This window comes from Tachypleus tridentatus, chromosome 10 (genome assembly GCF_004210375.1).
Source record: "Tachypleus tridentatus isolate NWPU-2018 chromosome 10, ASM421037v1, whole genome shotgun sequence".
Taxonomy (NCBI): domain Eukaryota; kingdom Metazoa; phylum Arthropoda; class Merostomata; order Xiphosura; family Limulidae; genus Tachypleus; species Tachypleus tridentatus.
In genome coordinates, this window is record NC_134834.1 from 120,008,556 (window position 1) to 120,024,923 (window position 16,368).

Below are 16,368 nucleotides of genomic sequence, written 5' to 3' on the forward strand. Positions count from 1 at the left end.
ACCAAAAATGCAATTCCGTAAAAAGATTTAGGTAACGCCTAACACCAAGTATTTACAACTCTTACTTTTTTAAGAAATTAAAATAACTTCTGGTGTGATTACTTGTAGAGGGCGGGGTTTTAACTTTTATTATATTCATTACTTCCTCAGAATGAAAAGGTGTTACAAATTCAGAAAACTAGTTAAAATTGTCAATTAATTACGAACAAGTTTTTTCATAGTATATCAACACACAACCATAGTTCAAACATAAAATTCTGTTTGACGAACTTGCAGAAGTAAATAATTTACAACTCAAGTATTATCTAGTATAACAGACTTTGTAACTAAAGTTCTTAAAGATACGGGGGTTCAGTATTTCATAATATATTTCATTTTACAGTAGTCCTAGTAGGTTATTCATAATTATCTTCATAAATTTCTCAGAGAAAAATATAGTATAAATCTCCAGAAAAAAGTAACAAGTTGGGCCTTTATTGGATAAGTGAAGTTATACTTGCGATGGACTGACCAGAAGAAATGGGTGAAAAGTATCAGTTTGTGTCATTTGAAAGTGGAATATAAAAATAAGTCCGATGTGTCATATACAGCAATAATATAACTAATTTTATTGGTCAAGATATCCAACTCTAAGGTGAACCTTTATTCGATGACTGGCTGTAAGATGGATCATTACTAGAGTTGAACTAATTAAAGTAGGACTTTACTAAAATATGACGATTGCCGTTAGATAGGTCTTAATGAAGAACTAAGTTTGTTCATTAAATGTGGACTTAAACACACGACTGACTAACGTAGGCCTTTTTACAATGGTTAAGGTGGGTCCGTTTTTGTGCAAGATTACTCAGAGAAGAACATTTCGAATACAAATTTAATCAAAGTAAAATACAAGTCAAATAGTTTTAATCCCTTCAAACGTTATTTTCAATAGAATTATTTGAAATGCAATTAACTGTGTTAGAAAGTACGTATCTTGTATCTCCGAGTTAGCCCTAACGGCAACACTTTTTTTAAAGCTAATTAGCGCGAGGCAGCCAAGAGTCGACGAGTTTGTATCAAATAACAGATAGATAGTCCAACTTATCTCTTGTTTTCAAACAATTTCAATGCTAAAATAACAGAAAAAATATATATCTTAACAGTAAAAAACAGTTTGGTATTTCATATACGTTCATACATAATTTATTTTGCAACTTTTAAACATTGCTGGTTACAGTCTTAGCCAGTAGATAGTAAAAATGAACTTAACCTTTGACAGGAAAAACGTTTTCTGTGATTCAATAGACATCTCTAAAACCATCCGATATTTCAGTTGTAAACAAGCAAGAATTTGAGCTACTAACCCGAGTTTACAATATTTTGATATAATTTTCTTAACACTCATGCATGTTTTCTCTTTATCTCTCACCATAAGTTCAAGAACATGTTAAACCATACTCTTGCAAATGCTACATATTTTATATTAAATCCAACAATAACTGATTATTCAGTTTTTTCACCATACACAGTAGCTTGCTTTCAAAATATATCTCTCGACACTCACTTTAAATACAGACGAGTTACTTAATCTTCTAAGATTACATAAACTCTGACTTGAAAATTTTTGTTACAAACTGATATCAATACAATAAATAAATTCAAAATGTTTACTTTAATCTAGATAAGATCATACAAGGACAAACATCTGGTTCACCTGGTGAGTTACTTATTAAATCACAACTGATATCACCGTTTCCAGTGTGTTATCTGAAGAATTCATGTGAAAGCCAACAAATGATCACCATACTGAACTTATAACTGGACATTTCTTGAAATAAATATTAAGTTATGAGCTGGAAGAGCACATACAGTACCAGTCATTGAAACTAGGAATATTTAATCCCAAGACTTGTATAGAACAGAAATAATTATGCAAGCCTATAAGAAGCACGATTCTAAAAGCAGTGTTACGTTACATGAGAAAGAGGGCACAAAGTCACAATAAACCATTGCAATTGTGACCTGTTGCATGAAATGTTAAACCATTTTATCCTGTACATGCACTAATGTTCAATGAGGAATTTCTTCATGCAGTTTTATAGCATGTATGACAACACATCCTTACCACATAGTATTATATTGCTGTTCCAAGATACAGTTATCTGAAATTTTTAAAATTGTCTATTCTCGTACTTGTCACTTTTACTAATATCAGCCTTGTTAAAGATGTTTTCAGTACTGAACATCTTGCAAAGGATCAAAATATAAGGTGGGTTATTGTGGGTCATTAGCTAACAAATAATGTTTGCTTCTCATTCAATAAATACAGTTTTACAATACACAGAATAACAATGGTATCCAATTTACTAACAAAAAAATTCACAAAACTTGTGTAGTAAATAAAGAAAAAGTATGTTAAATAAATGCTAGAACAAAACAAAAAATAATGAATTTGCTCTTTTGAATTTGGCTTTCCTCACGAGACAACGTCTAACTGTACGAGTTAATACCTTTTTATAGATATGCTTTCAAATGTAATGGAATAAAAACTGTTAAACCATTTTCCACAAAAAATACAATCTACTATTTCAAATAAAAGCACAATCCATATAAATTATCTCAGCTTAGAAACAGTACAAACCACCATTTGGAATATGATTCAAAGCACATTAATAAACTTAGACTGGGAATATAAAATTTTCCATATTAAACACTGGCAGTCAACTTAAGCCCAGGGTTACCAAGACAGTTACCTGTTATGATTACAACATCTCAGAAAAGGCATTCACATGTTACTGACTTCCACCACACTTGAAGCTCCAACTGTTTACTACAGTACCTTCATGGAAAAAAAAACAATTAACCTCTTGGACACTAATTTAAATTTCACTTTCTATGTGCCTCCCAGCCAATAACCAGTACGTCTCTTCCAGGGTAGCCCCTCCCAGCCGCTAACCAGTACGTCTCTTCAAGGGTTGCCCCTCCCAGCCGCTAACCAGTACGTCTCTTCAAGGGTTGCTCCTCATAGCTGCTAATCCCTACTTCTCTTCCAGAATTGCTCTTCAATATACTAACATTTAAGGGTTTTCAGGATAATTAGAATAAGAACTAGTTATGCTATATTTACAATTAAAGATTTTCAAAGTATTGGCAACAAATCTATCATGATATATTTGAGGGTTTCTCACAGTAATAAGTGACCTTCATGGTTCATTCTTGTACAATATAACTTCAGCTGACGAGCTATCCCAAAGTTCCTGCCTTTCTCCAACAGTTTTTATTTCAACTATTACTCCATTTCATACAAACAAAAATTATATTTTTTATAGTTATCAACAACAGTTTATATTTGAAAAACCAAAAACGCCTAACATATAATGACACTTATTGACTAGATACATTCAAGTAAATCACATGGACCTCACAATGTCTCTATAAACATAGTTATTCAAGGTCACTAATACAAGTTTCACACACACAAAAAAGTGTGAACAAATACACCATTGATACTCTATTTGGGTCTACTAATGAGAATACTGCCACTCATACTGTACTTACTAATGAGTGCCAGGGTTTCCTAGACAATTAGCACAGTAGGATAACTGATTAATAGTCTGGTTTATTAATGAGTAATTCTTGACTTTGCTAGTTCAAATAATCAGAAACATTAACATCAATTAGTTAATTATTTTCATGGAATTAATATATTTAAGTGCAGTTTTGCTTAATTGATTACTTACATGATGCCAGTTGACATAACCAAAGCTCATAAATAATTGATTACATCAGTTATATCTAGTTTAAATGCATTTTATACAGCAAATAAATTATTCCTCATAGTTTTAACAATTTCTGCAAACCACATTGTAACAGGAAAAAAAAGTATTGTATTTAAAGTAACATGCTAATTTCACTAGAAATGGATAATAGAGAAATAAGGTTAAATTTTAACACTTCATGTTACATAAAAATTGAAATCATGTTTTGTATGAATCTCATAGGTAGCCTTGGATCAATAAAGTTTTTATCACACACATACCAACAGACAACATGAAAACAAGCACAATACTCAACTTACTGACATCTTGAGTTACACAACAGACAAAATGAAAACAAGCACAATACTCAACTTACTGACATCTTGAGTTACACAACAGAAACTGTATTTTAAAGTCACATAGGAAACTCAGGAAGTCTGAGAAGAAATTAATGTAGTTCTAAAGAACTTGGTAACTACCGTATTTTCTGCCTAATAAGCCGAATTTCTGGCCCTAAATTTTGGACCTGATTTTTGGGGGTCGGCTTATTGGCCGATCACTCCTTTCGGAAATTTCTTCTTCTTAGGAAATGTTTTTATTTTGAAAATTACCATAGGCGGTAATTTTGTCCCATCAGCAAAGCACGTTAAGACTACAGTGAAACGGTGAAGCCATCTTAAAAATGGCTTCGGCTTATTGGGCAGTAATAAGCAAAAACCCTCATTTTCAGAGCTGAAAATTGGCCTCGGCTTATTCGGCGATTCGGCTTATTAACTGGAAAATACGGTAAACCTAAAACTGTTCTTGTTTAGAATCCATCTATTGTTTGTAACAAACTATTTTTATGATTGTTTATTAATATCTTCTAAATAAACGTTTTATAGTGCCCTATTTAATAAATCTGTCAGTCTAAGGATACTCTGACTGTAGTTGCTACTCATCAACTTTGAATGTTTATGGTGAGAGTTGTTTTCATGATACATAATACAGTTTTGCAGACATGTTTTAAAAACAATGTAACATTTGAAGGGTGGTAAGAACAACTGTGCTAACTTTTATACAAAGTAACAACTCTAAAACAAATTGTAAGAAGTTTTAAAGCATCAGTCTTAGTTTAAAAACTAATTTTTTCATTGGTGGTTGGTTTAGTACAATTTTTATACATATTATTCAAAGTGTTCACTACAACAGTTAGGTTCATGAGAAGCACTCGCAAAACAATGCTTCTCTCAAGTGTAGCATGTCCTTTACTTTTCTCATAGAACTGTTATAAATACAAAATAACATTTATCCAAGGAACCTTTTCATTTTTTAATAATTTTCTGTTTTACAAAATAAATAGCATTATTAAATTTTTTTTTCAGAAAATACATGTGATACAATTATACACATTTATTCTCCACAGTTGTATGCTCGAAGCTGCTTTAAACTCACTGCTATCTCTGTCTATTAATACAAATTTAATTTTTGATAGCTTAAATAAATGCTACTTACATCCACACTTAAAAAATATTTAACCAAATACTATGAGGACAATACATGGTGTATTAAGGGTGTGGTAACATCGTGAATTACAATTATGAAGATATACCAAAACAGTCTTAATTAACCCATTATTATTTAAATTGCTAGAACCTATAGTAAAAGATTTCACAGATGTACAAGATATCAGTTAAGTGACTTACAGCTTTCCATAGTCTTTTCTCTGGTGGAGATTTAATCAGCCAACCCTCATGCACAACATCCATTTCATTGAGAAACTCTGAATCTGCATGTATTTGTTTCTTTCTCCTGTAATAATTATAAATCATCATTATTTCCACACTTCAAATTTTATATATAGACGTCTGGAGACCTGTCTTGTGGAATTGTCATCAAACCAAATCTTATATCAGTTTCTACATCACAACCAATTCACCAAGTTAATATTGAAAAGGCTTCCACAACAAAATATTTGTGACTTTAATTGACCTCTTGTGACAAGTTTCAAATAATTTAATTTCTTATTCTTCATCAGCCAACCTGGTTTGTTGTTTTACTTATAACTACCACTTTCTCCAACCTGGTTTGTTGTTTTACTTATAACTACCACTTTCTCCAACCTGGTTTGTTGTTTTACTTATAACTATTTCTCCAACCTGGTTTGTTGTTTTACTTATAACACCACTTTCTCCAACCTGGTTTGTTGTTTTACTTATAACTACCACTTTCTCCAACCTGGTTTGTTGTTTTACTTATAACTACCACTTTCTCCAACCTGGTTTGTTGTTTTACTTATAACTACCACTTTCTCCAACTATAACTACCACTTTCTCCAACCTGGTTTGTTGTTTTACTTATAACTACCACTTTCTCCAACCTGGTTTGTTGTTTTACTTATAACTACCACTTTCTCCAACCTGGTTTGTTGTTTTACTTATAACTACCACTTTCTCCAACCTGGTTTGTTGTTTTACTTATAACTACCACTTTCTCCAACCTGGTTTGTTGTTTTACTTATAACTACCACTTTCTCCAACTACCACTTTCTCCAACCTGTTTGTTGTTTTACTTATAACTACCACTTTCTCCAACCTGGTTTGTTGTTTTACTTATAACTACCACTTTCTCCAACCTGGTTTGTTGTTTTACTTACTTTTCTCCATAACTACCACTTTCTCCAACCTGGTTTGTTGTTTTACTTATAACTACCACTTTCTCCAACCTGGTTTGTTGTTTTACTTATAACTACCACTTTCTCCAACCTGGTTTGTTGTTTTACTTATAACTACCACTTTCTCCAACCTGGTTTGTTGTTTTACTTATAACTACCACTTTCTCCAACCTGGTTTGTTGTTTTACTTATAACTACCACTTTCTCCAACCTGGTTTGTTGTTTTACTTATAACTACCACTTTCTCCAACCTGGTTTGTTGTTTTACTTATAACTACCACTTTCTCCAACCTGGTTTGTTGTTTTACTTATAACTACCACTTTCTCCAACCTGGTTTGTTGTTTTACTTATAACTACCACTTTCTCCAACCTGGTTTGTTGTTTTACTTATAACTACCACTTTCTCCAACCTGGTTTGTTGTTTTACTTATAACTACCACTTTCTCCAACCTGGTTTGTTGTTTTACTTATAACTACCACTTTCTCCAACCTGGTTTGTTGTTTTACTTATAACTACCACTTTCTCCAACCTGGTTTGTTGTTTTACTTATAACTACCACTTTCTCCAACCTGGTTTGTTGTTTTACTTATAACTACCACTTTCTCCAACCTGGTTTGTTGTTTTACTTATAACTACCACTTTCTCCAACCTGGTTTGTTGTTTTACTTATAACTACCACTTTCTCCAACCTGGTTTGTTGTTTTACTTATAACTACCACTTTCTCCAACCTGGTTTGTTGTTTTACTTATAACTACCACTTTCTCCAACCTGGTTTGTTGTTTTACTTATAACTACCACTTTCTCCAAACCTGGTTTGTTGTTTTACTTATAACTACCACTTTCTCCAACCTGGTTTGTTGTTTTACTTATAACTACCACTTTCTCCAACCTGGTTTGTTGTTTTACTTATAACTACCACTTTCTCCAACCTGGTTTGTTGTTTTACTTATAACTACCACTTTCTCCAACCTGGTTTGTTGTTTTACTTATAACTACCACTTTCTCCTTAACCTGGTTTGTTGTTTTACTTATAACTACCACTTTCTCCAACCTGGTTTGTTGTTTTACTTATAACTACCACTTTCTCCAACCTGGTTTGTTGTTTTACTTATTGGTTTGTTGTTTTACTTACTACCACTTTCTCAACCTGGTTTGTTGTTTTACTTATAACTACCACTTTCTCCAACCTGGTTTGTTGTTTTACTTATAACTACCACTTTCTCCAACCTGGTTTGTTGTTTTACTTATAACTACCACTTTCTCCAACCTGGTTTGTTGTTTCTTATAACTACCACTTTCTCCAACCTGGTTTGTTGTTTTACTTATAACTACCACTTTCTCCAACCTGGTTTGTTGTTTTACTTATAACTACCACTTTCTCCAACCTGGTTTGTTGTTTTACTTATAACTACCACTTTCTCCAACCTGGTTTGTTGTTTTACTTATAACTACCACTTTCTCCAACCTGGTTTGTTGTTTTACTTATAACTACCACTTTCTCCAACCTGGTTTGTTGTTTTACTTATAACTACCACTTTCTCCAACCTGGTTTGTTGTTTTACTTATAACTACCACTTTCTCCAACCTGGTTTGTTGTTTTACTTATAACTACCACTTTCTCCAACCTGGTTTGTTGTTTTACTTATAACTACCACTTTCTCCAACCTGGTTTGTTGTTTTACTTATAACTACCACTTTCTCCAACCTGGTTTGTTGTTTTACTTATAACTACCACTTTCTCCAACCTGGTTTGTTGTTTTACTTATAACTACCACTTTCTCCAACCTGGTTTGTTGTTTTACTTATTACTACCACTTTCTCCAACCTGGTTTGTTGTTTTACTTATAACTACCACTTTCTCCAACCTGGTTTGTTGTTTTACTTATAACTACCACTTTCTCCAACCTGGTTTGTTGTTTTACTTATAACTACCACTTTCTCCAACCTGGTTTGTTGTTTTACTTATAACTACCACTTTCTCCAACCTGGTTTGTTGTTTTACTTATAACTACCACTTTCTCCAACCTGGTTTGTTGTTTTACTTATAACTACCACTTTCTTTCCAAAAGGAATATTTTTTGTTGAATATTTAAAAATTTATCTTTACAAATTTTTCACATCTGATCATCATCTCCAAGTAACTCACCTGCCAAATTCACAACAGATAATTCTTGTTTCATCCATTCAAAATTTGCTTTTTTGAAATTTGTAACAAAAATATTACTTTATGACGAGAAACCCACTTGAAATATAAATGTATCTCAGAACGGCTGGTATGGGTATTAACACTTTTATTGATAAGCAGAGAACAAAGTTTCAACCTTCATAGGTCATTTTCTGGTTAACAAAAAAAACAACACAAATCTGAAAATTACCCAGAAAGGTCAAAATGTTGTTCTCTGCTTATTAATAAGTGTTAGTACTCATACCTGCTGTTCTTAATTACAAAAATGTCACTGATTTCCATATGCAACAAAACATAAAGCAACTATCTTACACCCAGGTTTCTCCAACTTCCACCCTCTCAACAAGTTCTGTTTAAGAAGTTAACAATAAATGGTATTGTTCCTAGAAGATTCATTGATTAATAAATTATCTAGGTAAATTTATTTAAAACTATAGAAAATTTGATTACTACACACTGTTTTTTAGTTATTTTAAGGGTTAAAAACAAGTTCCATCACAAATTACAGTACTCTTTGCAACTAAAAACCATTTATATTTTTAATGATATGTCTGTGCAAATATTCTATACTTGAGACTTAACCCCAACTACAGAATAAATGAAAAAAAGTTCCTTACATTTCAAGTGTGACAAAAGATACAATGCAAACAGAGATAAGATTACTAAGGCAGTTTCTATGTACAGTTTAAAGTAGGATGATAATTGAAGTAGACAAATCAACCTCATCTACCAGTCAATGTTTTCTAAGTTAACGCTACCATCTGATACATTCAAATTATAGTTTTATTAGAAAGTTTAAGACTATCAGTTTTCAAGAAACTGATTTATTATTACAATGGTAAGATAGTAACAACATGAACAATTAAACAACAAACAATACAGTTATTATCTTTTCATATAAATTGTTTTTGTCTATAACATGTTTTACTGAAAATAAAGGTGGCATTTGTTATTACACCAGGTTTTTCTTTCATCAAAAAAAAGTAAAAAATAAACCAGAAAGTGGAAAACCTCAAATAGTGCTATCAAACATTGAAGTAAAACTACAACATGAGCAACACTACAGTGACAAATTTACTGCCATTACTACTGTACATTACAGTCCTCTATCACTTCACAGCTTTTTTCAGTATGTGTTACAGTAAACAGGCTAACAGACTTTTCACTCTTATTTGTCCTTCTGTTCTTGTCATCCATTCCCACTGTTTCTTATTCACAGTTTTTTGCATCTATTTAATCTCCTAACTGGTGAGGATCATTCCACCTTCAAATCAGAACAAATGGTTAACTTGTTCTCCTCAGTTATCAACCCCTCCCATAAGTAAATCTCCTCAATCCAGGAGTATACCCCAGATTCAAAGCTTCACTTCATTAACATTGTATGAATAATTATATCTATGCCATCCTACTGTATCTCAACTGTTCATTAAAATAAGAAAGAATAATTTCCAAATGTTATGAAGTAATTTATGGATTTTTACTGAAAGACCTGTAGTCAGTGTTGCCAAGTCTTGTGAGGAAACCAAACATCTACGCCTTTTGAAACGACTTTTTTATGGCAATTTGCATGACTTAATTGGAATAGAGGACATGACAGGTGAGTGTCAACAATCATTGTGCATTATTTTTAAATGAACAGTGTTGGTGTGTACACTATTCATCAACCCAGTCAATCACTAAAACTGCTTCTATAACCATTTTACTGGGTGATGAAATCATACATTACAGAAAAGTCCAAATAAACAACCTCAGAATAAAACAAGCCCAGAAAACCACAACCCAAGACTAAACAAAATTACAGCAACTTTTAAAAACAAAATAAATTTGGTTTATTATAAGCAGATCTGGCAACACTGCCTATGGCTGCATATATGCACAACAGTCGACTACAAGAATTCCTGTTCACTCCAATTTTGACAACAGTAGTATCCACTCATGCTTCAAGATTTTTTTTTTGTGCGACTTGTGACGTAGCTAATCATACTCTGGTTGTTGGGTCTAAATATCATACTCAGATTCAATAGGATTTCACATGCCTGAGTGTCATCAACTGTATAACTTGTGATCCTTGTGACCTTATACACATATTGGTGAGACAAGTCTTAAAGTTAGAAAGTTTCTGAACACAGAAAACATTACTAACAGTAGTATCAACAAGCCAGTCTCCTAATAATTTAGCAGTAACAAAGATTCTTTCATATCTCAACTTACTTGTTTTAAAACCACAGGAACACTTATCCTATAAGAGTAAAAAAAAAAATCTTAATGTTTCTTTATTAAATTTTGTTTGGTTGTTTGTTCTAAGTAAGTTTTTACACCCATACCTACATTCTCTCTTTCTTTAAACCAGTAGTTTAACAACTGCAAAAAGAAAAAAAGACAGATTCATTTTTTCCCTTATTTTGAATTGCCTTGATATTATTTGTTTTGTTAATGAATTATTTATTTTCTCACTATTCTTTCCCCTGTGCAATGTTTTCCAAACAATTACTGAACATCAGATATGTTCCATTTATTTCTTGTGATACTGTCATTAAAAATTTTTTGTCAACAAATTTAGGCATTATCTGATAAGGTATGCCTTGGCTCCAAAATTGAAAAATAAACTTACAATCTTCCATTCATTCTTTATAAGTATAATTTTTTTCTAATTATCTTTGTGAGCATTTTCCAGTTTATTTTTGCTTATCTGCTTAAAAGTATTTCTGTTTGTATTGTTAAATATATTGAAGGTATAGTCCATATCGCATGGTTGTAATAGTTTTTTTCCCCCTAAGTAAAATATGTTTAAAAACATTAAGCTAAACTTAAATTTATCAAATCAGTACAACAGTATATACTATTACACCAGACCGACAATAATTCTTGTAAATATGTGTTAATCACACAGTAAAGAGTCCAGCGACATTACTCATGAACGTACGTAAGGCTCAGGTTCACTAGTCACTCTAGGCTGTACTCAATCACTGGCGAAAAAATATATAAAAAGGCCTATGTCAACGTTACTGTTAAAAACTGAGTTACAACAAATAATCAGTTTGTTAATATACACTTTCAAAAGTACGATACAGTTACACTTAATAATAAAAGATATATTCTCACCACGTTTTCTTTCCAAATTAAATTCTTGAGTTAACTTCCATCATCCACAGCCTGAAATTACCCACCCAGTTACATTTCATTAAACGACAGCGCAACCTAGTTAAATGTCTGAAAAACATTCTTCCGTTCAACGGTAAAACGAGATACAGTAACATAGTGAAAAACACGGAGACTTTTTGTATTTTTAAATATATATAATTTCATGATAATCAGACCATATGCAGATTGGTATATAAATACATATTTATAATTGCTTACATAGAAGTATCATTATTAACACAGTCAACATATCAAAAAACAAAGCACAATAAATTAATAGGATCCAATATATATTCTTCATTGGTTAAATTATAAAGTATTAATTGAAGTACAATGGTAGAATAAACTACATGAAAGCTCCTATAAAACTTCAATAAAAAATACTATATTTGTCAACTGAATTTCGATGACTTCATATTCAAGTTCTTAAGCTTGTCTTAAGACATTAGGTTCATACTACGTCAAGAACGTTAGAATACCACTAAAATATTTCAACGCGCTCACCTGTTGTTTAGTATTAGTAATACTTTCATGATATACTTCAGAAAGTACAGTTAAGCAATAGATACGACATTAATAACATACAAATAAATAACACAACAGATAAATATATCTATACTAGCTATTATTAGAATAAAATATAACATTTATTTTCAGAGTTGTTTATTCTGAATTTCGCGCAAAGCTACACGAGGGCTACCTGTGTTAGCCGCCTCTAATTTAGGAGTGTAAGACTAGCGAGAAGGCAGCTAGTCAACATCACCCAACGCCATCTTTTGAGCTACTCTTTTTACCAACGAATAGTGGGATTGACCGTAACATTATAACTTTTCCACGGCTGAAAGGACGAGCATGTTTGGTGTGGCAGGGATTCGAACCCACGGCCCTTGGATTACGAGTCGAGTGCCTTAACCATCTGGCCATGCCTGGCTTTCCGGAGTTAAAAAATAGCATACAAAAACTGCATGTATATGCAATGAACATACAGTAATGTAATTACTGTCAGTAATTCTGACCTCAGAACAAAATGAGTTTTCATCTTTTGTCTTTTGTTACTTAGGTATCGAAATTGTCGGACAATGGAATATACTTTTTTCAGTTTATTTTGTGGCTTTAGCAAGAACACAACAGATAAAGATATCTATACTAACTATTATTAGAATACAATATAACATTTACTTTCAGAGTTAAAAAATACTATACAAAAACTGCATGCATATGCAATAAACATACAGTAATACGATGATCTCAGAACAAAATGATAGTTTTCATCTTCTGTCTTTTGTTACTTAGGTGTCGAAATTGTCGGACATTAAAATCTACTTTTATTAGTTTATTTTGTGGCTTTAGCAATAACTCTTTATGAAAAATGTAGAATTATACACAATGTATTTAGGCTATTGTAAGCTGAAAAAATAGTGTAGTTGGACTTTCTCTCGGATTGTTGTTTAAACAGGATAATATATTTTCATACACGTTATGCAACTATTCTAAGAATAATAAGCGTCATTTCTTTTTACAGTTAATTGAACATCTAAATACTCTTTTCTCTTAGCCTTAGGATTGTTTGTTGTTAAGAGTTAACCTACACAGTAGGTTATTTGTGCTATGCCGAACACAGTTTTTAGAATTATTTATAAACCTGCATACATATTACTAGTAAAGGGAGCAATACAAAAGGATGGTTTTGTTTTGTCAACTCATGTCTAGTCACCACAGTTGTATTTAATTTGGTGGGTGATACTGAAGGCAAGTTACTCACCGTTTCAACCAGTAAACATTTTAGTTTGCAAAGCGACATGTGTTACATTCTTTGGGGTGCATCGGGAACTTGTCAGTAAACTTTACGTAATGGGACTAGGCTGTTCTACAACCCTGTTAGGAAGCGCAAATTTCATGATTGTTTGTTCAGAAATTGTATAATGTATTCGATTGTTGAGCGTTATTATTACCTCGCAGAAAATTACACAAAGAGCTATCTGTGCTCTGCCCACCACAGGTATCGAAAGCCGAATTATAGCAGTATAGACCTGAAGACATACCACTGTGCCACTAGAAGGCGTGGAGAGTCATTAACTGGGGGGAAAGGATTGGAGGATAAACACCCGAAGTTTCTTCCGTCTCAATAAGAAAAGAAGAAAAGCAGAAAGACAATTTTTAAAGTTTTGTTTGTTTGTTTGTTTGTTTTGGAATTTCACACAAAGCTACTCGAGGGCTATCTGTGCTAGCCGTCCCTAATTTAGTAGTGTAAGACTAGAGGGAAGGCAGCTAGTCACCACCACCCACCGCCAACTCTTGGGCTACTCTTTTACCAACGAATAGTGGGATTGACCGTCACATTATAACACCCCCACGGCTGGGAGGGCGAGCATGTTTGGCGCGAACCCGCGACCCTCAGATTACGAAGTGCACACCTTAACGCTTGGCCATGCCAGGCCCTTTTTTTTTTTTTTTTAAAGTAAGCTACATGTATGTTATATACATATTTAATTATATTTATTTTATATTACCCACAAATATTTCCAAGTATTATATTTTACTATAATAATATATTGTATGTTAAGTACTTTTGTAATCGAAAATGTTAAAAAAATCAAAGTTCATTTTTTCCAGAAATGAAAAATAGTCAAATTTTAAACGTAAGTTAAATAGAGTATTAGGATGGCGATGTATTTTAATTTTTTGGGGAAGGTCCCCCGCTGCTACAGCGGAAAATCTACGGATTTACAACGCTAAAATTAGGGGTTCGATTCCCCTCTATAAACTCAGCAGATAACCTGATGTGGCTTTGGGGAGGAATATTTCTTTAGGCATATCATTCGAATCAAATTTTTAGTTAATTATCCGCTCCTAGTTTTATGTTTATTTATTTTTCTTTTATATAACGCTCCCCAAAAAAGAGGAATAAGCGCCCTCTTAACTATTGTCACCAAACTCGTGAGATACTTAATGAGAGCCGGATGTTTCGTTCTTTGATGTTTTTGTTTGAATATTTACCAGAAAATTGGATAGCTTCCGATTATTCTCTCCGCATTCTTTTAAAATATATTGTAAGAGGATAGTGGTTATTTGTTGGATAGAAGCAGAGACTCGAGCACAGTGCACGTAGTGGATTTAATTGTTTTAATGCTGGTTTTGATCTATTTAGTTATCCAATGATTATAACTTCATTAACAAATTGTTGTGATATGAGCTGAATTTTCCGTTTGTTTATTGATAAGTACAAAGCTACACAATGAAGTATCTATGTTCTGTCCATTGTGGGTATAGAAACCCTATTTTAAAAGTTATACATGGTGTTCGGAAAGTCACTGTGCAGTTTTGAAAGCAGCGATAACAGCATTCATTCAGTCTATTTCAAGCCAGCAACTGATAGAGGTGTTTAGAAACAAAATAAGAAGGATCCAGGCCTGTATTGATGCCAACGGGGTCACTTTCAACATTGTTTATAATTGTCATTCATATTTACCTCCTGTATTCTATATTGAAACATGTCTGTTAATAAATATATAAGTGCACAGTGACTCTCCAAAAACCCTGTATGCCCTTAAAATTACTGCTGAGCCACTAGGTGAACAGTTGAAGTAAAAAATAAATATATATATTTTTCTGTGCTATTTCTGAAATAGGATATAATTAAAAGGAACAGCGTCATGGTAAACATTCATGGTAATGTCAACAAAGTTTATGCTTCTGTTTAGGCTGAGAGTGAATTTAGTACTACGATTTAGCGAATTGAGAACAATAAGAACTACTCTATGATTCCAGCTCTATACAGATTTACGAAATGTGCTTTTCTTAGTAAGCATACAAAATTTATCGCCCTCTATCGATTGTTTATGTAAGCTTAAAGATGATTGTGTGTTGGGTCAGCTGTGTCTTTGAATTTAAAAAGGGTAAGCCTAATTTTTTCCCTTGGCTTTTATAACTAAGTTAGTCGGCGCATTTTTAAGTGTAAGTTATTTCTTATTTAAAATTTTAAAAGGCGTTTTATTGAAGAACTTTTGAACATGGGATCAAATGCCTCAGTTTTACAGTGGTATTGTAAAAATTGTACATCAATAAACCCCACCGAAAAATCATCGTGTTTACTTTGTGGTGCCAAACGTCAGCCTACTGTTTCTTTAGATTTACAAAAAAATGTAAGTCTCAGTGAAGAAAATAGGCAAACCTCACCAAAATGTAAAGAGCCAGGCTTTTTTCCCACACATATTGTTTCAGTAAACAGTAGCCCTCCTGCTGATGGTAGATCTCCAACAAAATCAAAAATTCATGATTTTGAGTATCAGTCAAGCTCTCATACCCATAGCGAAAGTTTTCCAGCATCTGGTTTTCTTTCATCTGTGGAAGCAAAAACACAAAAAAACAGTAAGGCCCAAGATTCACTGCTGCTAGAATCAACCGACACCAGTGAATACTCTTTGAAAGCTGAAAAATTTCCAGCATCACAGTGAGTGTAATTGTCTTATTTTCTAGATAGTAATAATACAAACCCTTCAATTTATATATTACTAAGAAGAGATTTATTTTTCGTTTTGGCATATGAAGTTATATATTTTTTTTGGAAGCTTATCTAAATTACAGTGGTTTGTGTATTGTATACTAGAACTTAGTTTTATATAATTAATTTTTTTTCATGTTTATTTATT

General features: G+C 32.5%; 2 protein-coding genes across 6 annotated transcripts in view; one reads left to right on the forward strand and one right to left on the reverse strand.

Annotated features, from left to right (window-relative positions):
* The window catches only part of LOC143230189 (uncharacterized), a 77,015-nt gene that overhangs the window by 46,065 nt on the left and 14,582 nt on the right, over positions 1-16,368 (reverse strand). The window contains exons 1-2 of one of the 4 annotated variants that reach the window (XM_076463316.1): positions 15,896-16,032; positions 5,423-5,528 (exon numbers count right to left, since the gene is read on the reverse strand). In XM_076463316.1, the coding sequence (XP_076319431.1) occupies positions 5,423-5,528; positions 15,896-15,930 (141 nt within the window). In that variant the 5' untranslated portion in view covers positions 15,931-16,032. Of the gene's footprint in view, positions 1-2,732; positions 3,050-5,422; positions 5,529-11,680; positions 11,832-15,895; positions 16,033-16,368 lie in introns of those variants that run through there. The other 3 variants (XM_076463317.1, XM_076463319.1, XM_076463318.1) reach the window with 3 other exon arrangements.
* The window catches only part of LOC143230187 (calpain-15-like), a 54,872-nt gene continuing 53,961 nt past the window's right edge, over positions 15,458-16,368 (forward strand). Inside the window, exon 1 of one of the 2 annotated variants that reach the window (XM_076463315.1) lies at positions 15,458-16,169. In XM_076463315.1, coding sequence (XP_076319430.1) covers positions 15,730-16,169 — 440 coding nt within the window. In that variant the 5' untranslated portion in view covers positions 15,458-15,729. The remainder of the gene's footprint in view (positions 16,170-16,368) is intronic. The other variant, XM_076463314.1, reaches the window with a different exon arrangement.